Source organism: Cervus elaphus, chromosome 21 (genome assembly GCF_910594005.1).
Source record: "Cervus elaphus chromosome 21, mCerEla1.1, whole genome shotgun sequence".
In the NCBI taxonomy this organism is placed as follows: Eukaryota; Metazoa; Chordata; class Mammalia; order Artiodactyla; family Cervidae; genus Cervus; species Cervus elaphus.
Window position 1 is genome coordinate 49,296,465 of NC_057835.1, and position 25,332 is coordinate 49,321,796.

The 25,332-nt window shown below is 37.9% G+C and overlaps 1 protein-coding gene across 3 annotated transcripts; it reads right to left on the reverse strand.

Moving 5' to 3' along the window:
• Positions 1-1,600: 1,600 nt before the first annotated feature.
• On the reverse strand, positions 1,601-20,665 carry MED30 (mediator complex subunit 30). Of its 3 annotated transcripts, XM_043880249.1 has the most exons (5): positions 20,319-20,665; positions 15,306-15,464; positions 13,258-13,362; positions 6,134-6,225; positions 1,861-1,999 (listed from the first exon to the last, which is right to left on the reverse strand). In XM_043880249.1, exons 1-4 carry the CDS (start codon positions 20,493-20,495, stop codon positions 6,145-6,147), a joined length of 522 nt encoding a protein of 173 aa, XP_043736184.1. In that variant the 5' UTR covers positions 20,496-20,665; the 3' UTR covers positions 1,861-1,999; positions 6,134-6,144. The 3 variants fall into 3 exon arrangements, with proteins under 3 accessions (XP_043736183.1, XP_043736182.1, XP_043736184.1); XM_043880248.1 differs by lacking the exon at positions 6,134-6,225 and having other exon boundaries at positions 1,601-1,999; XM_043880247.1 differs by lacking the exon at positions 6,134-6,225 and having other exon boundaries at positions 1,601-1,999; positions 13,254-13,362.
• Positions 20,666-25,332: the final 4,667 nt, after the last annotated feature.

Sequence of the window (25,332 nt, forward strand, 5' to 3'; positions counted from 1 at the left end):
AACTGTAAAACCCTTAGATACTGCAGACTACTGGGGCAGATTGAATAACTGTCGTCTTGTCATAACCTCATATACCTTTGGGCTTCCCAGGTGGCACTGGTGGTAAAGAATCCACCTGCCAATGTAGGAGACACAGGTTCGATCCCTGGGTCAGAAAGATCCCCCAGAGGAGAAAATGGCAACCCCCTCCAGCATTCTTGCTGGAAAATTCCATGGACAGAGGAGCCTGGTGGGCTACTGTCTGTGGGGCTGCAGAGTCAGACACGACTGAGCGACTCGGCGCACACAGCATACCTATACTTTTACCTGTGCTTTATAACTGCTGTGCTTTCCACTGTGGGCAGAGTCGGCTGTCCATTGCACTAACACTGCTTGCTCAGAACTTGCTCTGATGGATGTAGTTAGGTCTAAAGACGTCTCTGCGCTTTGGCTTGGCTTGTGCTTCCACCACTTGTTAAAGGTGGGCATCTGCATAACTTAACATGAATAGGCAGTATTTGCAAATGCTTAAAAACCTCACAGGTACCTAAGGGTATACACTAAAAAGTAAGCATCTTCTTTACTCATCCTCAACCACCCAGGTCCATCCCGAGGAATCTGGTACCCTCCAGAGATTCCATATATTATCAAGTCAAATAGCAGTGTTTATTGAGTCAGAACCAACGCCAGGGGGTAGGGGCTACTGGATCAGGCTGGAAAAAGTCCTTCCTGAGGAAAATCTGACTCTCTTATTTGAAAAGGCACTATTTATAATCTGAGTGTCCAGCTCCTGTAGGCAGACCTATAAAGGACTTGTTACTGTAGACCAACTACCAAGCTACAAAAGCATTTGTCATAGTGTTATCTCATTTAAACTCTTTAAGACTTCACTGTTTCCAAAATTTACTTAACGTTACTTTAGGGTATACTTGAAAACTCAGATAGGGGATTGCTTCCTGGCCTAAAGCAGGTAGCAAATAAACACACAGTTGGCATTTCAACAAAATTTTCTCTCCTTTTGGAGACAGAGCATGCCAAGTAAAAACCACAATAAAAGAAATCTTAATTTTCATCTATTTACAGCAAGAGATAAGCTAAATGTCTTCTCATTCTAACTTCAGTTCTAGTTCAGTTCAGTTCAGTCACTTAGTCTTGTCTGACTCTTTGTGACCTCATGGACTGCAGCACACCAGGCCTCCCTGTCCATCACCAACTCCCAGAGTTTACTCAGACTAATATCCATCAAGTTGGTGATGCCATCCAACCATCTCATCCTTTGTCATCCCCTTCTCCTCCCACCTTCAATCTTTCCCAGCATCAGGGTCTTTTCAAATGAGTCAGCTCTTCGCATCAGGTGGCCAAAGTATTGGAGTTTCAGCTTCAGCATCAGTCTTTCCAATGAATATTCAGGACCAATTTCCTTTAGGATTGACTGGTTGGATCTCCTTGCAGTCCAAGAGACTTTATTGGGACTCAAACTAAAATTTTAAAATTGAGCTCAAATGGTAACTTTTATGTTTAATTTGTACCACAGATGGACTGAACTTGGTATTTTCATCTGCAAGAATGTTTAAACCTTTTTCTCCTAAAAGGGTAATGAAATGAACAAAACAATCAGTGATCAAATTTAGAAATTTATTTACAAAAGTTAATTATTTTTGCTTTTAAAAAACAATTATTCAATTCATGAATAACCAAAAACAAATCTCATCAAAATGTATTACAATAGTCTTTCACAGAATCAATAGCTTTTTTAAAAACCACCAGTGAATACTTTAATGTAAAACCACAGTGTAAAAAATAGGAACTTTAATTCTAGTGACTAGACTGAAAGCAGATAAATAATCTTCTTCAAAGGGAAAAAATAACTTGAGGGGAAAAAAAACGGTGTAACATGTGTAAAGCCGGAAATTTAAATATCAGTTTAGTTCCTCATTGCTAACATGGCATTTATATCCCAGATGAGATTTCGTAATTGATCCATAATTTGCTTCAGCTGTTGATTCTTCTGTTTGAGTTTCTGCAGAAACAAAAGAATTTATCAAAAAATGTTTCATGAAATACACACCATGAAGATATAAGATTAAAATGTCATAAGTCAGAACTCTAATGAACCAGACAGAAATTAATCCTTAAGGCATAGTAGGAGTAGGAAATGGCAACCCACTGCAGTATTCTTGCCTGGAAAATTCCATGAACAGAGGAGCCTGGTGGGCTATAGTCTGTGGGGTCCCAAAGAGTCAGACACAACTGAGGGACTAAGCGTGGACTTCCTTAAGGCAGAAGGTCTCAATACTTTTCTGGCTGCAAACATCCACCGAAAGGCATAATAAATTCTAATTCAGCCTACAGAGCCTATGGCTCCAGCCCCTACCTCCTTTTCCTCCTCCACTCGAACCACCAAAGAAAATAAGCTAAATATTCAATTATAAAACCTAAGCATATAGGTTTCCACAAGGCAGTGTGGCTTAATGGTTAAGAACACAAGCCCTAAAGCCTGGATTCTCTGGGTTTACGCTCAGCTCCTTCACTAAGTAAATATTACTTAATTTCTCTGTGCGTCAGCTTCCACAACACAAAAATGGGGATAACTGAACCTATCTCATAAGGGTTGTTATGAAGAGTAAAAGATCTGATTCACATCAAGTGTTAGCAGTGCGCCTGGCATACAAGTAAGTGAAAGTGAGTGAAAAGTCAAAGTATTAGTTGCTCAGTTGTGTCGGACTCTTTGAGACCCCACAGACAACAGCCTGCCAGGCTCCTCTGTCCATGTGATTCTCCACGCAAGAATACTGGGGTGGGTAGACGTAAGCATTCAACAAATGTTACTGGTAGGCACAGAACATAAACTGTCAACAGAGAATATAAAGTATGATAAAAATGCAATTGATCTTTCAAACATGTGGCAGAAGTCACTAATTTCTCTCAGCATGAAGTGCAATCTACTTCTAATTCTGAAAACAGGATGCCACAGCCCTGATAGAATCTTATTCATAACTGAGATTTGCTGGATGCCCTGAGTGCACATGGCATGTGTCTGTTATCTCCAGATCTGGCTCTCTACCCGACCACAGTTTATAAACTTATTAAGCATCTTTTCTTCAAATCATATGTAGTAAATGTCTGTGTAGATAAAACAAGATCAGAACAGAGAATTTCAAAGTGTTCACTAGTTGTTATAGTAATCATTACTGTTAAGTGACCTCTTGGAAACATTACGTTTGGAAGTAATACATTTCGTTAGATAATTTTAAAGACACTACATTAAAATACCTCCAGATCAAGGTGTACATGTTCATTATAAAGAGACCTAGAAATCTTAATTTTGATTTATTAAAGAGCAAACTGAGATAAAATAAATTGCTCATATTCTATCTAGAGTTAGAGAGGTAACAGGAGGAAAGAAGCCAAAAGGAAGGAGGAAGAAATTCCTATTGGTATTTAACTTCTTAAAAGGCCAAGTTTGGTGAAAGAAGCTTAGTGATCACATTTTCAGTATACATTAAGAAGTAACTGGAAGTAATAAAATTATATTAATGAGTGGTTAAAAAGAGACTTTCAAATCAGTATCAAAACAGGTTACAGATGGTTCCCACAATGGTTTCATCAATGGAATAAATGCTACTTTCAAGAATGCTCACTGGGAAATATAAATTCTGGTATTAAAAAATTTAGCTTCACTAACTCAAAAAATAAAGAGAACTAAAAAAAGGGAGGATATTTTCAAGGTAATATTCAACTCTAGGGAACAGTAAAAATTTGTTATTTAAAGAATGCCATATTATAAGGCATTAGGATAGTTTGTCTCAAAGAGACCACTAAGTTTTAAATTAAAAAAAATTAGCATACAACTAAAAAATACCTGGGGCCAAAACATCATGAAAATATCAACACCAAAGCTGACAGCTATGCTTATTAGTGGTTAAACTGTAAATAAATTTTCATGACATGATACAGGATTTAATATATACAATCTTGCCACTGATTGACTTTAACAGAGGTTGACAGCTGCTATTATCAAAATCCATCAGCTGTGCCTAATTAGTTACATTAACAGGTGAATGTGTAAGTAGAGTACTTAAAAAAATGTTTATGCTAAGTAATACTATGTAATTTAATATTCATCCAAAGGCTGTGACAGTTGATCAAAGTAGTCTGTCCTCCATATCCATGGTTCTGTGTTAGCAGATTCAGTCAGGGGCAGATTGTGTAGTACTGTAGTATTTTATTGAAAAAAATCTGCATGTAAGTGGACCCACACTATCCAAATCTGTGTTGTTCAAGGGGCAACTGTGGTTGAAAAATCAAACCAATTAATTTCGACTTTTAATAGCATCTGTGTAATTATGTAATTAAATTGTTGCGTAGTCGCTCAGTCATGTCTGACTCTTTTGTGACCCTCCTCTGTCCACGGGATTCCCCAGGCAAGAATACTAGAGTGGGTTGCTATTTCCTTCTCCAGGGGATCTTCTCAACCCAGGGACTGAACCCGCATCTCCTACATTGGTTGGAAGATTCTTTACCACTAAGCCACCAGGAAAGCCCGTAGACCAACATTTTACCATCTGAAGGTGGTTATTTAAAATAAACATTTTTCACAGAAACACTCAGGTATGTGTGCCATTAAGACAGAAAAATATATCAGTTGATCATGAGTTTACTCAGTGTTTTATAATTTTTCAATTATATTTTAATCTTATATTCCAGAAGGGAGGAACAAAATCTGAAGAAGTAGAGGAAAGGGAAAAAGAATTAGTAGCAGTAATTATACATAAGATAACATGGTCAACAGGATATGTATTATGTTTAATTCACATTTATGATGCTTTATTTAAGGAATGAGTTAAAAACCTCTTTGGGTCAAAAAATCTACTTTGGTTTTTAGTTGTTAACTTTATTCTCTTTTGCCTTTTTAAGGGGAATTTCAATTTGAGTTAACCAAATCTTAGGCCTCTCCCCTTTAAAAATAAAATATATATATATATATTTTTTTTTCTTTTTTTTCCAAACTTTACACTTTTTAGGATGGACCTAGAGAGTGTCATTCAGAGTGAAGTAAGCCTCTCCTTTTTTTTTTTTTTTTTTTGTCTCTGTTTATCACTTAGTTCTTCAGTCTTTCCTCAAATTAGACTAACAATTTCCAGGAAGTAAGAGAGAGCCACAAGGCCAATCAAATGAATACTTCTCCTGCCACTCAAGAGAAGATACCTTCTCTCTAAATTCTCTTCAAAATTTTTTCCAATGGAAATATAGGGCTAAGCTTTACATCTGTTTAATTTAAAACATTTAAAGGATTCTTTCCTTTTTGTAATAATCTTCAATTCAATACCATGTTAACTGAAACAAGTTTTACCCCAAAGCCAGAGGCACATACAACAGCAAATTCAACAGATTCAAATGGTTTAATCAAAATCAAAGAGCATTCTCAAATGCCTGAAGTAGAAATGGGAACAGAATTTAAAATATGGGTTTTTCCTTCAGAAATACTGTTTTGTGTACTGAAATAAACTTACCACAGATAAACACTGTGGACTAAATATGTGTTTCTTTTTTTTCTCAAACCCAAATAAAATGGCAGGAGGGGACTGCAAAGGCTATAAATTAACATGGAGAAAAATGATCAGAAAGGAGACAATAGCAGATGCCAGGTGGCACATTTTAAGGTGGGGCATAGAAGGGGAATAGTAAATGAGAGGAATGTTAAATGGCATGGGAGGAAACCACTGTACCACCCAGAAGGATGCCACTGAGAATGGCTGATCCTCCACGGAGAACTGGAGGCAAGCGCCACGGCAAAGTCTGCTGTGAGGCCTGGGGACCAAAGCTGGAGGGGAAGAGCTACAGAAGCAAGTGAGAGCCTAGGTGCTCATTCCTACTTCTCACCAACACGGGACTGAGTCCCCTCTCCAGGGTTCCATACCCACTCCCCCTTTCAGGGAACCAGGTTTGTTTCTTACGAACTGAATAGCTGGGATTTGGAGATTGAGTGCCACCAGCAGAGCAGAAGGCAAGAAGACAAGAGACTCTCCCTCCGTGTAGGACACTGGAAGATTCTGAACAGCCCTAAAGAAAAAAATCTCAGCAAATGATCCTTGGTCCCCCAAAGAAAAAAGCCAGCTTGTTTCCAATCTTGCTATGATGAAAGCCAACTCACAAAGCCTATGATTAGGGTCTTAGTGCCTCACTCCCAAATAGAAATGGCTCATGTTTAAGCATCAGATGCTCCACAGATCTCTGATCCTCCATCTACAAAGACAACAAAACATAACAGACAGGGGTTGACAAGCTATGGCACATGACCTGTTTTTGTAAGGCCTGTGAACTAAGGATGGTTTTTACATCAGAACAAGGACCACCATGTCTCACAAAGCCTAAAAATATTTATAACTACACTCTTTAAAATCTACCAAATGCCATATGAGAAGATTATGGAAGAACACCTTCTAATTTCTGAGGGAAATTAATTTACAACATATAATTTTATATCCAGCCAAACAATCAACTGGACAGATACACAAAGACTAAAAACTTAAGTCCCTGCATTTCTCCTGAAGGAGCCACTGATGTATGAACCTTACAAACAAGGGAGGAAATAAGCCAAGAAAGAGGAAGATGGGAGACTAAGGAGATAGTAAAATTAACTGAAGAGGTGAAGGAAAGGCCCAGGACAGTAGGTGAATACCAGGTTTAGTGAGCATTCAATTCAGACCTAGCAAAGACGGAGGACTCTGGGGGCGGCGGCAGGGGGGCGGGGCGGGGGGCGCGGTGGAATGGGGAGAACAAACCTGTAAGTCATCTGATAATTTGATGCTGTAAAGTTGGAAAACAGTACTGAGCTGCTCCCACAGATGCAAAAGAACTAATCAAAATTTTTCAAAATTACAGAACTATTAACTCTAGGAAAACAAAAAATTGTTCAAGGAAATATAACTCTGGTTTCCTATGTGGTTTAGCAATAAACAGTATCTATGTGCCATAATAATATAAACACAGAATATTTACTGAATCCCAATTATGACATAACCACAATGAAAGAATTGGGGGGAAGGAAAGAGGTAGGTGGGTCCTAGACAGAGACCATAAACAGACCTACATCCTCATGTGGAGAAATACTTTTACATATCAAAAGCTTTGTATCAATTATATCCTTTTCTTAAAATTCACAAAATTCTAGCTAGTAAGAGTTTTTTGATTACACACTGTCAAGGAACTACTATATTCTGATTATTTGAAAGGTCATTTAAAAAAAAAATCAAGAATAGGCCATTTCAAAACCATATTAGAAAAAGGGAGAAACTTAGAGAAATAGGGAGTGAAATGAAACTTATCTTTAGAGAAATGATCTCATTCTGAAGCTTTTCTCTCCCCCGCCCCACCAAAATATCATATCTTCTAGGTTAGAGAACAAACTACATTTAAGTCACATGTAGCATTCTGAAATCAAAGTTATCATCACAATGGTGTTTTATTTACATGTACATTTCATTTTATAACTAACATCCTTACTACAGAGAAAAATAATAGAACACATCCACTGTGAATTAATATATAAGATTATCTACCGAAACATATATAACACTTCTTAATATACGGATGTCTCATCTCTCTGGACTACCAAACACCACTTACTCTTCAAGATCTAACTTGTTTCCCCTCCTAATCCCTACTGTAAATTCTTTATGCTTGTTACTGTCATTTTGCTGAAAATATTCTTAATGTATAGTTCACCTCATGAACTCTTCTTAAATGTTATTTTAGAAAAATCTATCTTTTTTTTTCTGAGTTTTGATGTATATTTTTCTTTTAGTTTTCTAATATTTTGTTTTACAAGTCTTATTTTCAACTCTGAAATTCATTTTGACACATGGTGTAATGTAAAAACTAGCTAAAATTTCCCCAAAATGTCTATTTTTAAAGACTAATTTTCCACATAATCCCTCTTATATCATATTAAATTCTCATATATTACTATAATAGTAAGACAGTTTTTCTGAATATTATTTCACTAATCTGTCTGTATAATCACAAGGGATTTGATTTAGGTCATAACTGAATGGTCTAGTGGTTTTCCCTACTTTCTTCAATTTAAGTCTGAATTTGGCAGTAAGGAGTTCATGATCTGAGTCACAGTCAGCTCCCAGTCTTGTTTTTGCTGACTGTATAGAACTTCTCCATCTTTGGCTGCAAAGAATATAATCAATCTGATTTCAGTATTGACCATCTGGTGATGTCCATGTGTAGAGTCTTCTCTTTATGTTGTTGGAAGAGGGTGTGTGTTATGACCAGTGCATTCTCTTGGCACAACTCTATTAGCCTTTGCCCTGCTTCATTCTGTACTCCAAGGCCAAATTTGCCTGTTACTCCAAGTATTTCTTGACTTCCCACTTTTGCATTCCAGTCCCCTATAATGAAAAGGACATCTTTTTTGGGTGTTAGTTCTAAAAGGTCTTGTAGGTTTTCATAGAACCGTTCAACTTCAGCTTCTTCAGCGTTACTGGTCGGGGCATAGACTTGGATTACTGTGATAGTGAATGGTTTGCCTTGGAAATGAACAGAGATCATTCTGTCGTTTTTGAGATTGCATCCAAGTATTGCATTTTGTACTCTTGTTGACTATGATGGCTACTCCATTTCTTCTAAGGGATTCTTGCCCACAGTAGTAGATATAATGGTCATCTGAGTTAAATTCACCCATTCCAGTCCATTTTAGTTTGCTGATTCCTAAAATGTCGACGTTCCCTCTTGCCATCTCCTGTTTGACCACTTCCGATTTGCCTTGATTCATGGACCTAACATTCCAGGTTCCCTATGCAATACTGCTCTTTACAGCACCGGACTTTGCTTCTATCACCATTCACATCTACAACTGGATAGTGTTTTTGCTTTGGCTCTGTGTCTTCATCCTTTCTGAACTGTGGACGGAGATTCGTGACACTGTACAGTAGACAGGGATCAAGACCGTCCCCAAGAAAAAGAAATGCAAAAAAGCAAGATGGCTGTCTGAGGAGGCCTTACAAATAGCTGTGAAAAGAAGAGACGTGAAAAGCAAAGGAGAAAAGGAAAGATATATCCATTTGAATGCAGAGTTCCAAAGAATAGCAAGGAGAGATAAGAAAGCCTTCCTCAGAGATCAATGCAAAGAAATAGAGAAAAACAATAGAATAGGAAAGACTAGTGATCCCTTCGAGAAATTTAGAGATACCAAGGGAACATTTCATGTAGAGATGTGCTCAATAAAGGATATAAATGGTATGGACCTAACAGAAGCAGAAGATATTAAGAAGAGGTGGCAAGAATACACAGAAGCTGGACAAAGCTGGACAAAATGGCTGGAGCTTCAGCTGCTATTCTGTAACACAAAAGTGAAAGTGAAGTCGTTCAGTCGTGTCCGACTCTTTGCCACCCCATGGACTGTAGCCTACCAGGCTCCTCCGTCCATGGGATTCTCCAGGCAAGAATACTGGAGTGGGTTGCCATTTCCTTCTCCAGGGGATCTAAGGATACACAGAAGAACCATGCAAAAGAGATCTTCACGACCCAGATAACCATGATGGTGTGATCACCCACCTAGAGCCAGACATCCTGGAATGTGAAGTCAAGTGGGCCTTAGGAAGCATCACTGTGAACAAAGCTAGTGGAGGTGACGGAATTCCAGTTGAGCTATTTCAAATCCTAAAAGATGATGCTGTGAAAGTGCTGCACTCAATATGCCAGCAAATTTGGAAAACTCAGCAGTGGCCACAGGACTGGAAAAGGTCAGTTTTCATTCCAGTCCCAAAAAAAGGCAATGCCAAAGAATGCTCAAACAACCGCACAATTGCACTCATCTCACACACTAGTAAAGTAATGCTCAAAATTCTCCAAGCCAGGCTTCAGCAATACATGAACCGTGAACTTCCAGATGTTCAAGCTGGATTTAGAAAAGGCAGAGGAACCAGAGATCATATTGCCAACATCTGCTGGATTATCGGAACAGCAAGAGAGTTCCAGAAAAACATCTATTTTTGCTTTATTGACTATGCCAAAGACTTTGACTGTGAGGATTACCACAAACTGTGGAAAATTCTTAAAGAGATGGCAATACCAGAACACCTGACCTGCCTCTTGAGAAACCTGTATGCAGGTCAGGAAGCAACAGTTGGAACTAGACATGGAACAACAGACTGGTTCCAAATAGGGAAAGAAGTACATCAAGGCTGTATATTGTCACCCTGCTTATTTAACTTATATGCAGAGTACATCATGAGAAACGCTGGGCTGGAGGAAGCACAAGCTGGAATCCAGACTGCCAGGAGAAATATCAATAACCTCAGATATGTGGATACCACCACCCTTATGGCAGTAAGTGAAGAAGAACTAAAGAGCCTCTTGATGAAAGTGAAAGAGGAGAGTGAAAAAGTTGGCTTAAAGCTCAACATTCAGAAAACTAAGATCATGGCAAATAGATGGGGAAACAGTGGAAACAGTGGCTGACTTTATTTTTCTGGGCTCCAATATCACTGCAGATGGTGACTGCAACCATGAAATTAAAAGACGCTTACTCCTTGGAAGAAAAGATATGACCAAACTACATGGCATATTAAAAAGCAGAGACATTACTTTGTCAACAAAGGTCTGTCTAGTCAAGGCTATGGTTTTCCCAGTGGTCATGTATGGATGTAAGAGTTGGACTATAAAGAAAGCTGAGGCCGAAGAATTGGTGCTTTTGAATTGTGGTGTTGGAGAAGACTCTTGAGAGTCCCTTGGATTGCAAGGAGACCCAACCAGTCCATTCTAAAGGAAATCAGTCCTGAATATTCATTGGAAGGACTGATGTTGAAGCTGAAACTCCAATACTTTGGCCACCTGATGCAAAGAGCTGACTCATTTGAAAAGACCCTGATGCTGGGAAAGATTGAAGGTGGAAGGAGAAGGGGACGATAGAGGATAAGATGGTTGAATGGCATCACTGACTCAATGGACATGGCATGCCTGGCATGTTAAAGTCCACAGGTCACAAAGAGTCAGACACGACTGAGCAACTGAACTGAACTGAATCTGTCTGTTCTTATGCCAGTATTTCACACTTAATTATTGTTTTTATAATATGCTTCATCTAACATTTTAATTTTTGAAGCAAAGAGTCTGTTCGTTTTATTACTTACTGGATTTTTAAATTATATGTATCTGAGTATGCTCTCAAGGAAAAAAGTTCCAATTTTTTATTTGTTTTTTGATTGGTATTGCACTAAAATCTTACTATTTTGTGCAATTTCAAGAGAATTCACATTTATGCTTGGAGTGTTACTAACACTATTCTGTAAAGCAATTATCCTTCAATTAAAAAATAAATAAAAAACTGAAATAATCAAGACTGGCATTTTTAGAGTAGTTATTGCCCATGTCAGAATGTCATGTGTTTTTTCAACTGTTTACAATTTCTTTATGAGTCTGGCTAAGGGTTTATGAATTCTGTTTATCTTTTCAAAGAACCAGCTTTTCATTCATCTGTGCAACTGTTTTGTCTCTTTTTCATTTATTTTTGCTTTGATCTTTATGATTTCTTTCCTTTTACTAACTTTAGGTTTTATCTGATCTTTCTTTAGTTGTTTTAGTTGTAAGGTTAGGTTCTTTATTTGGGATTTTTCTTGGGAAGGGGTAGATAGGGAGTTTGGGTTGGACATGTATAGACTTCTGTATTTAAAATGGATAACAAAAAAGACCTACTGTACAACACATGGAATTCTGCTCAATGATATGCGGCAGCCGGAATGGGAGGGCAGTTTGGGGGAGAATGGATACAGTGTAAGTCTGGCTGAGTCCCTTTGCTGTTCACCTCAAACTATCATAACATTGTTCATCAGCTGTAGTCCAATATAATATAAAAAGTTTTACCAAAAAAAATCCTTTTATATATATTAAGTTCAGTCTCATCTATTATGGAAATCCTAACTACTTAATATTTGTTGTTGCAGTTGTGAAAAGGATCTTATAATCTGACTGGTTTATGACATTATAGGAAAATGGTATAAATCTTTAAGCTCTTTTATCAAATACTTATTGCCTCTACTTGTTAAATCAGTGAGCTGCTTTGAGCTTCATAAGCTTAAGCTATAATGTTATGTACTACCTTAACAAACTTAAATTTGTATACAATAACTTCTGTTTTATAAAGTTTGTTTCACTGGCTACAATTTCTAAAATAGCCTCAAACACAGTAGTATAAGGCATCTTATTTTATTCCTGTTTTTAATATGACTGGAGAAGGAAATGGCAACCCACTCCAGTGTTCTTGCCTGGAGAATCCCAGGGAGGGAGGAACCTGGTGGGCGGCCGTCTATGGGGTCGCACAGAGTCAGACACGACTGAAGCGACTTAGCAGCAGCAGCAGCAATATGACTAGTTCTGTGTTTCATTTCTATGAAAAATGTTGGCTACATATCTGAAATAAAAAGTTTTTTTTAAAGACTATCACATTAATAATGTTAAGCATTCTTTGAGTCAGCAACATTTGAAGTCTATCAAATGTCTTTTAGATATGAGGAAAAAATTTTTTTCAATTTAGCCTACAGACCTTATATAAGTAAACTAAGTTATCCTCCTCCACCTCAGAAAACCTTCTTTGGCTGTGGTAGATTAATTAATGTCCTGATGAATTCTATTAACTAGCATTAAGAATTTCAGGAGTGAGGCAGGAGGTGGGGGCACTTATTTGTGAGTAAAGCACCAAGACTGTAGTTTTATTTTGTGTGCCGTTTGTTAGCCATGCTTCTATCCCAGAATGGACTGACAACATCCCTTGTTTCCCTATGTTTCAAGAGAACTATCTGAACATTATCTTCTGAACTTCTGAAAGTACTCAGCAATAAATTCAAGTTAGGAACTTTTGTGGGCTGAAGGGTAGGATGGGGTAGTGCTTTGATAACTCTCAATTTCTTATTCAGCTGTTGAGACATTTCACATCTCCTACTTATAAAGTATTATCATTTGCTGCTCCAAATATGCTGTAACCTAGAGAGCTACAATTTTGCCTAGAAAAGAAAATGTAAATGGATTGTGACAGAGTGCCTACGAGGCCTTTCTAAGAGTTTTATTGCCTGAATTCGGTGATCTTCTGACTAACCAAATGGCATTTCTGTTTACCTTTGCGTTTTGGGTTGTTCTCTAAGTAGGTTAAATTTGCCACAGAAACAACTGCAGGTAATTCTATAATTCAAATTATGTTTTTGAGTTACACAGACTCCCTTGTAATTTTTATCAATAATTCAGAAATGTAAGACATACAGACTAGCAACTCACTTTATTGACTTCAGCAATTTCTCGCCTCTCTTCACTAGCAAAACGAGGTGGGCCGGCCCGATCATCATTCTTTGAGCCATCTTCTTCCACATATGGAATAAGTTGCTGAGAGTGACAGACACAAGTTAAAAGTCAAACATATGACACACAATTTCCAATTATACTGGCATAGATAATGCATCCAGTTAAGATCAATTTTTATACTTTTATTACAAAAATACATTTTAATTCAAGTGATGGCCTAAAATAAAAGCATTAGAAGTATATATCATTTCAATGCATTCTGTACGTTTGCTTTTTTGGGTTTCTTTTGCAAAATAGTCCTTTTACCAAAATTAGTTATCACATGTAATTAAGAAATATCCTACTCAATCAGCAAATATTTAATTGGCAGACACTGGGTGAGGAGACACTGCAAAAATAATGACAAATAAGATACAAGTCCTACCCTTGAGAACTTTATGTCCATTCAGCTAGAATAGGCTTTCCTTCATCTATACTAGAAAGAAAGGAACTTCATGGACATATATTATATAATTGTGACTTACTTGCTATCAAAGTGTCTACATAGATCTCTAGATGTCTTTTAGTTGGGAGAAAGTTTTTTTTGTAAGAGAAAAAGTTTACATAGCAATGAAACTTCCAGAAGAATTGTAATTAAATATGTATGGGTTTGTGATGACATTTGTTTGATGAAACCCCTTGTAGGGTCAACAGAGACTGTCTCTTCCATCTTATATTACCAGTTCAGGAACGGGACAGAGGTAAGTAATTGGTATAACCAGTAATCAATCTGGCCAAACTTCTGTGAATTCTTGGGACAAATACAAATTTGCCTACATCCACAACTACTTTCTTCCTTTCCTCTCTCCAAATGCAGACAGTGGTCCTTCATCTCAAATACATTTAGTCTTCATTCCTGTATACTGATTCCTCTGCCCTCCTGTCTTCATTATTTGTTTCCCCCAACCTTGCCTGACTGTTTTCTTCCTTTTTCATCTAAACAAGAGCTCCCATTTGGAAGGGAAAAAAAAAAAACCCAAACCACCAAACCCTCAACTCTATCCCTCCTACCACCTACTGCTTTCTTCTTTTTAGTCTAGGCTTCTTGAAAGATGGATATCCACTTGTTGGCTTCAGTTCCTTACTTCCTGTTTAATCTTCAGCTCACTGTGATCTGACTTCTGTTGCTACCTTTCCACCAAAGCTCCGACCAAATATACCAACAATTTTCCTCTAGCAAAATCTGCTGGACAGTTTTCATTCCTTATTTTCCTTGACTTTTCTGCAGCCTCTGTCAGAGTCCACCATATTTCTGACCCTCCACATCTCTGACCACTTTTTTTCAGGCTGTATTGCAGTTTACCCTTTCTCTGTTCACCTCATACATGCTGATCACTCAAATAAGAAAGCACTGATGACATGAAACTGTTCTTCATATGCAGTGAGAGAACATCTAACCCCACTCCCTGCCACCAGCTACCTCTGGGGGCAGAGATTATCACTTGTCAATAGGAAAGGACCACCTATAAAAATAACCATACACCTGATTAACTAAAATATACCTATGATCCAAGATTAAACTTAAATATGTTTAAAAACGAGAGTGATTCTACTAAGATAATTTAATAATGGTGAAAATGGTTATAACCTTTTATCCATAAAGAACTTACATGAAAACCACTGTAAAAGTATTTTACAATATTATTAAAATGTCTACTAAAACATCATGCACTGATTTAATTAAAATGACACTGACAGCAATAATAAAAGTTGCCACAGATAATCTCCCCCAACAACAAAAATTCGCTATCAGCCTGGATGCTAAAGTCTGCAAGAAATTATCACATGAAAAGACAGCACTACACAGTACTATATATATATACACTCACACACATATGTATCTCACAATTTCATCTTTTCTAGTCAAAAGTAAAACCAGTATGATCAAAATCTGGAAATACTGTGAAAATAGAAGAGAAAAAGGGAAAAAATTACAAACATCCTAAGACTCTTACATTCACCCTCCCTCGACCACTAAAACTTGCCTCTACTGGAATGGGATCCATCCCTCCGCAGTTTTCATTGCATTTATCATAGACCAATCTCAGCTTCCTGAAGAGAATAGAAAGTTGGCGAAGATGATCCTGTAGTTTTGCTAACCGGTCTTGGTATGTTCCAGTATGGTAAGTGACACCATTTGGCAGCTTCTCGGAGAAAAAACCAAAAACGTAAAGTAATGAAAATCAAGATTTTCTTTAAGCAAAGCTAAGGAACAGAAACAATCTTTGAGCAATGCATAAAAGCAAGCTGTTCTTCACAATGAATCAAGTGCAACTTTAACAGTAATACATGCTCATTTATTAATTAGCTCCTTGGCATACTGTCAAGCAGTTCTAGAAAAGACTTTGTGATAAGCCTTTCTGATAAGTTGAAATGCTTTCTGCCTCTAACTTTTGATTATATGTATACCACAGTTTTGTATTATAACTAAAAAGAATACACAATTTTAATATCACTTATGATAATGTAAAAGCAGCAAGGTGCTGAACTCAACCAGGAAGTGAATTCAAAAAATTCAAAATATAATTTAAAGAAAAAGAAAAAAAGGAAAAAAATGAAGATCAGGACTTTTCAGTAGAAGAAAAAGAAGAGTATGCTACCGTTGTTGCAAAAATAATCTCAAGATACGTTAACTATGATAATTAAGATGCTCTAGGCATGCATTAAAACATAAAGCTGTCACAAAAAGTTTTACTTTAAAAAGAAATCAATAGCAGGGGATCTATAGTAGCAAGTCAATCTGTACTTGAACATCTTTCATAAATTACTGCAAGTAACTGCTATGATCATAACTCTGTCTTGGATGCTTATATATTTTTATTCAGGAATTTTACCAAAAGAAGTCAAAATACATACTGAAATGACAAAAATCACAGATAAATGGAGAAACTGATTACTACTTACAACTAAATGCACATTTTGTGTAGTGCTGAAACTTATAAAATCTTCCTCTCTCTGTACATCTTTACAATATTTTATTCCCACAATTTGATCTGTGAAATTATCCTAAAACTAGAATTAACAAAATTTGTACTATGGTTTCTAGTATACAAGGTAATTTCATTATAATCACTAATTCATACACTTATCTTGAGGATTATAAAGTGACTTAAAATCAAAACTCCAACTAATGTCTAATAGCTAGAAGATCAATCCAGTCTTTTCTAAACCTCACTTCATTCATTTTTTCTTTTCTAAACAACTGAGGTAGGAATCAAATAAAGCCTGATACAGTGTTCAGAGAAGAAGAAATAAGAGCCACTATTGTTCCAAGTAGGTAAAACCATAAACATGGAGGGAAAAAAAAAAGACTAAAGGCATATACATAGTTATACATATATAGTTATTAAAAGGTGTAATAGTTGATAAAAGATGTAATAGGAAGATAGGCTTAATAATTGATTTTCTTCTTTTACCTCATTTCTAAATTTCCTGTAATGTTATGATTTATAAGTTAAGGAGATAGATCTTTTAAAATTCTTTGAAATTAGTTTTTGTAATATTGGGATTTTTGGAAACTTTCAAGCATTAAAACATTCTGAGGATGATATCGCAAAGAAGAGTGATATAGTAATAAAGACTGAATTAGTGAAAACAGTTTAAAGGACAAAAGCATTGAAGGTTCACCCCCCACAATATTATGTAGCATTTCTCACGATCTTTCAATTCATGAACTTTCAAAAACATTAAAAAATAAGAAAAAAATTTCAAAGGATCACTGCTTTCTTATTTGGGTGACAATAAGAAATATAATAATTACACTTTACATACAGAAGCAGGCTATACCTTTATTATGGTACTACATTTTTTGTACCTACATTGTAGATACTACATACTTTGCCTATATTTTGTGTTTAGTAAAGACTAGAAGATATTCACATTTATATCTCTATTTAGCATAGTGCACATGTGTAAGAGTATGTTTTGTATGTATCTAATAAACATGATCCAAGGATCATCTGCAAGGAGATCCAACCAGTCCATCCTAAAGGAAATCAGTCCTGAATACTCACTGGAAAGATTGATGCTGAAGCTGAAATCTCCGATACTTTGGTCACCTGATGCCAAGAACTGACTCACTAGAAAAGACCCTGATGCTGGGAAAGATTGAAGGTGGGAGGAGAAGGGGACGACAGAGGATGAGATGGTTGGATGGCATCACCGACTCAATGGACATGAGTTTGAGCAAGCTCCGGGAGTTGGTGATGGACAGGGAAGCCTGGCGTGCTGCAGTCCATGGGGTCGCAAAGAATCAGACATGACTGAGTGACTGAACTCAACTGAACTGTGGAGGGAGGTTAGACAGGTAGCAGATGAGGAGGAATGTTCACTGTAATGTCCCTTATTTCTGAATTCAGAATATATTTTATATTAAAAAGAAAGGTAAGATTTAAAGCATAACAAATAGAACCAAAGCAATACTTTTTCATGCAGGGAATCAACCTAGGATCTAGTGATTTGGGGGGAGACATCTGTTAGCCCCATGAAATTTTATTCAGAATGTTTCCTTATATGTGCAGTCTTCTCAGAAGAGAGTCTGTAGTTTTCATCAGATTCTCAAGAGGCTAAAGGACAACTAATAAAGAAGGACTTCTCTAAAACCAATGCTCAGAAATAACCTCAGAAGTTGGTATTTATGGCACATCATCCTTCTGGATTAATAGTATAGAAGATAATTTTAAAAACTTGAACTTAAAAATGTATTAACAAATAGTTTATATGTAGTCTTGTTTGTACCACTTCTCCTCCCAGCTTTCTATAAATTAAGGAGCACACTGTTGCTTAATTTACAGCCAATTATGATATGGCCCAAAGGGGCTTAGTGAGTTAAAACACAGAATTCACAAGAAGCACAAAGAAATAATTACTGTAGTCCTTACAAGTTGGGTTTGAATATATGTCCACATGTAATCTAGTTATTGATAGTATCTTTTGAAAGAGTTCAGTTCTTTCACTGCCAGTCATGGATGTGTATTATATCTCTGTTAATAATACAAACTGTTGATAGCAAAATAGTATAATAAAGAGGTTAGAAGCTACCAGTCATATATGATGTTGAGTAAATTCTTCTCTCTTTAAGTCTCTGTTTCCTTAACTGTAAAATAGAGATAAAAATACTTCTTAGAACTGTTCTTATAACAATGTACCCGACTAAGGAAAGTATTTGATAATTGTTAGCTATTAGCTCTACTAGTCCCATACAGCAGCTTAAAAATAAATATTTGCTAAATTCTGAGAGATAATTTAATCTGTACTTTAATCATCTTACATATTAATCTATAAATTTTTAAAACGATTGCCAAAGATTTCACATCTCCTCTTGGATTCCCTTTTTATCTCACAGTGGCTTATTGACAGGGTCTTATATTTCCATACAGTTGTATTACTTCTAGAATCAAGAGGAAATACACCCCAATCATTTTATGTAAAAAGGCAATAAAACAATCTTTAGTGCACCAGCTAAAATAAGAGTTTGAAAGAGAGTCTGAGGACCTTTTCAAATTTACCGTACACTGACTATCACCTCTGTCACTTCACCTCTCAGAGCCATAGAAACCTCATCCATAAAACAAGAATGATATCCACATCACACAGTAAAAAGATACGCCTTAAAAATGGGTTAGTAAAATAGTAAAATGGTGCTGGAATGACATGATATCCAAACGCAAAAAAAAGAAAAAAAAAAAGATCCATATCTATCATTATTTTTAAAAAATAACTCCATGTGGATCATAGACCTAAATGTAAAACCTAAAACTATAAAACTTCCAGAAGAAAATATAAGTAATCTTTGGGTTAGACAAAGATTTCTAAGGTATGGCACCCAAACCCAAAATCTGTAAAAGGACAAATCAATAAATTGGATTCCATCAAAATTTAAAACATCTGTTCTTCAAAAGGCAATGTGAAGAGAATGAAAAGACATACCACAGACTGGGAGAAAGTATTGACGAAACAAAAAGACATACAATTCCAAAAAAAAAAAAAAAAAGGAAAAAGACAGTAACAGGTACTGGCAAGGATGAGGAAACTTTTGGAAAAGTTTCTTAAAATGGTAATCAATCATTTCCCTCATAATCCAGCAATTCCAGGCCTAGGCATCTACCTACTCAAGAGAAATGAAATACATGTTCACACAAACATTTGTAGCTGAATACTCAGAAGTATTTATAATAGCTCCAAAGTGGATGCAAACCAAATGGCCATCAACAGATACACTAATTGTGATATAGTCATACAACAGAATACTATTCAGCAATGAAAAGGAATGACCTATTGATATTTGTTGAGTGAAAGAAGCCAGATCCCCGCCCCCCCGCCCGTCCCCAATCATAGTGTATGATTTCATGTATATGAAACTCTAGAAAATGCCAACTAGCTTATGATGCCAGAAAGCAAAAGGGAGATTGCCTGTGGATGGAAAGCCAGAAGTAAAGATTTAAAAGGGGCACGGGAATGTGCTCACATCGCCACAGAGGGAACTGTGGGGTGATGGACGTTGGTTTCACAAGTACACATGTGTCAAAACTCTGAATAAATGCATTGTACTGGGAGTCAGTTATACCAAAATAAAGCTGTTAAGCAAAAATGGTAAGCAGAATCTGAATTCAACTCCTTGAACCATCACAAAATATTCTGTGGGAAAATATGAGATTAAAATAACCCAAAGGGAGTTGCGGAGTGAGGCCCACCTCCACCTTGAAAGGTACAAGAGTTCACCTAGAGCCTAGAGAACCCAGTCGAATCTAGAAAACGCGGCTTCATTCTTTCAGAAATCCGGTCTGGAAAACATCACCTTCACATCTTGGGGACAGATACTTTATCGGGGAACGCATCTGAATGTAAATGAGGGAGACCCCATACTCGAGGATTGTCTAGGGCAGCCGCGTCGACGCCGAGGGACCTCACATAACAATTAAACCAGCTGCCCCTTCCCTCGCAGAAGCGCCTCGCTCTCTCCACGCACGGCCCGGAGTGGGGCCCCCCCTCCTTCCCACCTGCATATTCCTCAGGAGCTGGAAGATCTCCATGGTGCGGTACACGATGTCTTGGACCGTCTCCTGCCCGATTCGGCAGAGCGATGCAGTGTTGACCTCTCGGGCCGCCTGCTGGGCCTGGGGCCCGGCGAAAGGCCCGGGCGCCATGCCCGATGCCGCCAACGGAGGGGTGGACATGGCGTGGCAGCGGCGTCAGGTCAGCAGGGCTGGAGGACAGGTGTCGGGGATGTTCCCCGACGCAGCGCGGCCTCAGGCCTTTGCGTAAACAGGAGCTAGTAAGACCTGGGCGGTCTGATTTCAAAACAGCGGCCGCGACTTCCGCCACGTTGACGTAGCGCGTCGTCAGACGTCACAGGGCCCGCCCACTCGGCTGGTCCCTGGGAACCTGTGGTTGAAGGACGGCCGGGATTGGACTGGACGCGCGGGCGGGTCGGGTCGGACGTGTTGAGCAGCCAATCACCGGGTGCACTCCAGACAGAGGGGGTGGTGCGCAGGGTGGAAGGCAGGTGGGCTTTCCCACAGTTCGTTTCCCAGTCTCAGCCAGTGGTTAAAATTCTTAGTAGAACTCTGACTTCGTGTTCATTTCCTTGCTGATTATTGCCTTGTCACAAGCCCACGACGTTTGTAGTATTACTTTCCTTTCACAGCTGGAAGGCAGACAAGCTTTCCTGATCATGGAAAGTATAAAATTAACACTTTTGTCTCTCGTGGCATACAATTCCTCTACTTCCTTCCCTTTTCTGACTTTGGCACTATGTTATATATAATTTTCAGTCTGTTTTTCTTTCTGACTTCTTGCTTTATTCACACAGACCAGTTATCCTGGACTAAAATTCAAAGTTAGCACTGCCCAACTGTGGACAAATCACATCAGCTTCAACCTTTCCCAGTGTCAGGGTCTTTTCCAGTGAGTCAGTTCTTCGCATGAAGTGGCCAAAATATTGGAGCTTCAGCTTTGGCATCAGTCCTTCCAATGAATATTCAGGGCTGATTTCCTTTAGGAGTGACTGGTTGGATCTCCTTGCAGTCCAAGAGACTCTTAAGAGTCTTTCTCCAACACCACAGTTCAAAAGCATCAATTATTTGGTGCTCAGCTTTCTTTATAGTCCAGCTCTCACATCCATACATAACTACTGGAAAAGCATAGCTTTGACTAGATGGACCTTTGTTGGCAGAGTAATGTCTCTGCTTTTTAATATGCTGTCTAGGTTGTTCATAGCTTTTCTTCCAAGGAGCAAGCATCTTTTAATTTCATGGCTGCAGTCACCATCTGTAGTGATTTTGGAGCCCAAGAAAATAAAGTCTCTCACTGTTTCCATAGTTTCCCCATCTGTTTGCATGAAGTGATGGGACCAGATGCCATGATCTTCATTTTTTTGATGTTGAGTTTCAAGCCAACTTTTTCACTCTCCTTTTTCACTTTCAAGAAAGTTTTTTAGTTCTTCTTTGCCTTCTTCTTTGCCATAAGGATGGTGTCATCTGCATATCTGAGATTATTGGTATTTCTCCTGGCAATCTTGAATCTAGCTTGTGCTTCATCCATCCCAGCATTTCGCATGATGGGAAACCTTTGGAATTGTTGATAGTATTAAGTGAGATTCTGAATATAAAATACTTATAGTTCAAAGCATAAGTATTCAATAAATATGCTCACATGTATAACAGTGAGAAGAAATAGGTAAAGTTAGAAGTAAGGAATAAAGTTGTCCTAGGACAGAGGCAATAGGAATACTAAGGGACAGAAACCAGGAAAAGAAGGCCATAATAACAAAGTTGACAATAGCCTGTGAGATTGAAGGAAAACCAAGATAATATCATACCATGGAAGTCACAGGAAGCACAGGTTATTTCAGAAAGGAGCTCTTGGTGAAAAGTGTCAGATACTGCTGTAAAAGGAGGTATCTTAATTTAAAGAATAGGAATATTCAGTGGTAAATTCTTGCCTGACATCCTGTTCAAAAAATGGTGAAGTGAGACAGCAACTATGTGTTCAGTCCAGGAACTATGCTGCCCTTTTCCTTTGCAACAGAATATTTGATTTTAATAGACATCAGGGTGAAAATATGTCTCAGTCTTCATTACATGTTGGCAAGGCTGTTTTACTGGGTCATAGCCAGTGGGTTAGAAGCATGGGTGACATGTGAGGCTATTGGTAGTTATGTCTAAAAGAAGGGAGCTGTCTGTACAGCATGATAACCAATGAAACAAACAGGCACCTGTGGAAGGGGAGAAAATATTTTGCAAGCCATAATATTCACATAAGGGGCTAATATCCAAAATGTATAGGAACTTATACCACTAAATAGCAAAAGGATAAATAATTCATCTAAAAATTTGGCAGAGGCTCTCAATAGATATTTTTCTAAAGAAGATGTAAACATGGCCAAAGAGTCCATGGGAAAATGTGCCACATCACTAACCACCAGGGAAATGCAAATCAAAATCACAAGGAGATATCACCTCGCAGCTATTAAAATGGCTATTATCAAACATAAGAGGTAGGAGTTGGCTACAGTGTGGAGAAGGGAACCTTTGTGCACTGGTGGTAGGAATGTGAATTGGAACAGCCACTGTGGAAAGAGTATGGAGGTTCCTCAAAAACTTAAAAATAAAACTACCATATTATGTAGCAATCACGTTTCTGAGTATATATCCAGAAGAATTGAAATGAGGATTTCAAAGAGATATCTACATTCCCATGTTCATTGCAGCATTATTCACAATAGCAGAGATGTAGAAATGACCCAAACAGTCATCGACAGATGAATGGACAAAGAAAATGTGATGCGTGCATGTATTTCAACCTTTAAAAAGAAGCAAATTCCATCCCTTGTGATAACAAGGATAGACCTACAAGATGTTATGCTAAGTTAATTAAGTCAGTCACAGAAGATCAAATGCAGCCATGATTCATCTTATATGAGGGGCCTAAAATAGTCAAATGTATAGAAGTAGACAATAGAATGTTGGTTACCGGGAATGGAGACAGAGGTTTATGGGGAATTCTAATGGATAAAGGTTACAGTTATGTAAGATGAGAAAGTTCCAGAGATGTGTTGTACAATATAGTAGGTATAGTTAATAAGATATTGTATACTTTAAAATGTGTTAAGAGGGTTAATCTCATATTGTATCCTTAACACACGCACACACAACCCCAAAGGGACACAAGGAAATTGCTGGAGGTGATGAATACATTTATTACCCTGATTGTGATGATGGTAAAATGAGTATATACATATGTCCAAACTCACCAAATTGTGTACATTAATTGTGTGCAGTTCTTTGTATACCAGTTATTCTTCAATAAAGCTTGAGAGGTGGACAAAAAGAAGAGAGCCTACAATTTCTCCTTCCAACTGGAATTCAGACATTGTGGCTGCAGCTCAAATGAGCTCTTATTTGGGGACATTTTTTGTCACATGTGACTGAATCTAATTCTAGCTGCTGAAGTGGCAACTTTGGAATTTGCCCTGAGCTCCATTTAGCTCTTCCTGATTCCAGCATAGGTTCTCCCGATACAATGATTTACCGCCTCTCCTTTAAATGATCCAAAAAACAGACCAGAGCCCCTTTTGACCTGGTGCACCATCCCCAGCGGTGCCACAAGCTCTTGTGTAATTTCAGGAGTGGAGTTAGCTTTGCTTCTGTTCCCACAGAAAGTGCTCACCTCTGCACTTTCTAGTACCTGGGCATGCTCAGTTGTTCAGTCATGTCCAACTCTTTGAGACCCCATGGACTGTAGTTTGCCAGGCTCTTCTGTCCGTGGAGTTTTCCAGGCAAGAATCCTGGAATGGGTTGCCATTTCCTCCACCAGGGGATCTTCTTGACCAAGGGATTGAACTCCCATCTCCATCTCCTCCGTTGGCAGGTGAATTCTTTACCACTGAGCCACCTGGGAAACCGAGCACCTAGGAGATGAACAATTCTGGGATGTTTTGTGGAGTTAGGACACTGTGCTAGTTGGATCAAAGGTTACAGGTCACTGTTGTTAGTCTGAACCTAAAAGCCAATATTTGAGAGTACACTGACTGGAAAGCAGTGGACACTTGGGGTAGGGAAGAGAGAAATATAGATTATGGAAAGATATAATGGAGGGAAAACCCCTCTCAAGTCAGCACAATGGAAACCAGATTTGCATTGTCTTTACATAGTTTAGTGGGCTTAAGCTGGTCTATAACCCGTTTCACTCCTAAACTCTTACACTTTTCATGAACTCACACGTGCCATAGAAAAGCTTCAAACTAACCTAGGGACATTTGGAAATTTTAACACTAGGACCTAGCAAATCAAAGGATTGGGTGTAAACCATCATTGACATGACCTTGGCCTGCCAATAGTGATGTTGAAATGCCCATTTGTGCACAATTTATTCATGACTAATAGACTATATTTTTCACTTCAGCCACTCATGTCAAGAATATTCCCTCTGGATACAGAATTATTGAATTTAAACAAACACTTATTGGGCACCTATAATTGGTCCAACTAACAAGCATTTAGGTTGATTTAGACTATTGCCTACACCTAATTAGTATCCCAATTTAACAGACTATGCTAACTTGTCCCTGAAGGTTCATTAGTAAAGGTTTTCTTTGCTTCATAAATGCTCAGTTAGAATTCCATACTTAAGAAATGCATGAATTAAGTCACTACTTCACACTGAAGAATGGTTCCTCCCCCAAGTTTAGAGACCTTGTGTGAGCTGGTAAACTGTTTTAGGTGTTTAAGCACTTAATGTCTCTTTTTTCTGTAGGTGTCACATATATCGCCATCCAAAATCTGCTATTCAGAAACATTTAGCAGGGATCAGGAGATGTTTGTAAACACCATTAATGAGAGCATGAGGCTTTAAATAAGCAAGCATAGTTTGGGATGGAAAAACTCAAGCTGTATATGAGTTTGCCTATTGTTTGTGGTGGGTTGTCTCACAATTACATAAGCTGATAATGGTTGATGGTTATTCTTTTGTTGTGCTTGAAGTCAATATTCTACTGCTTTTTGAGTTGTATGG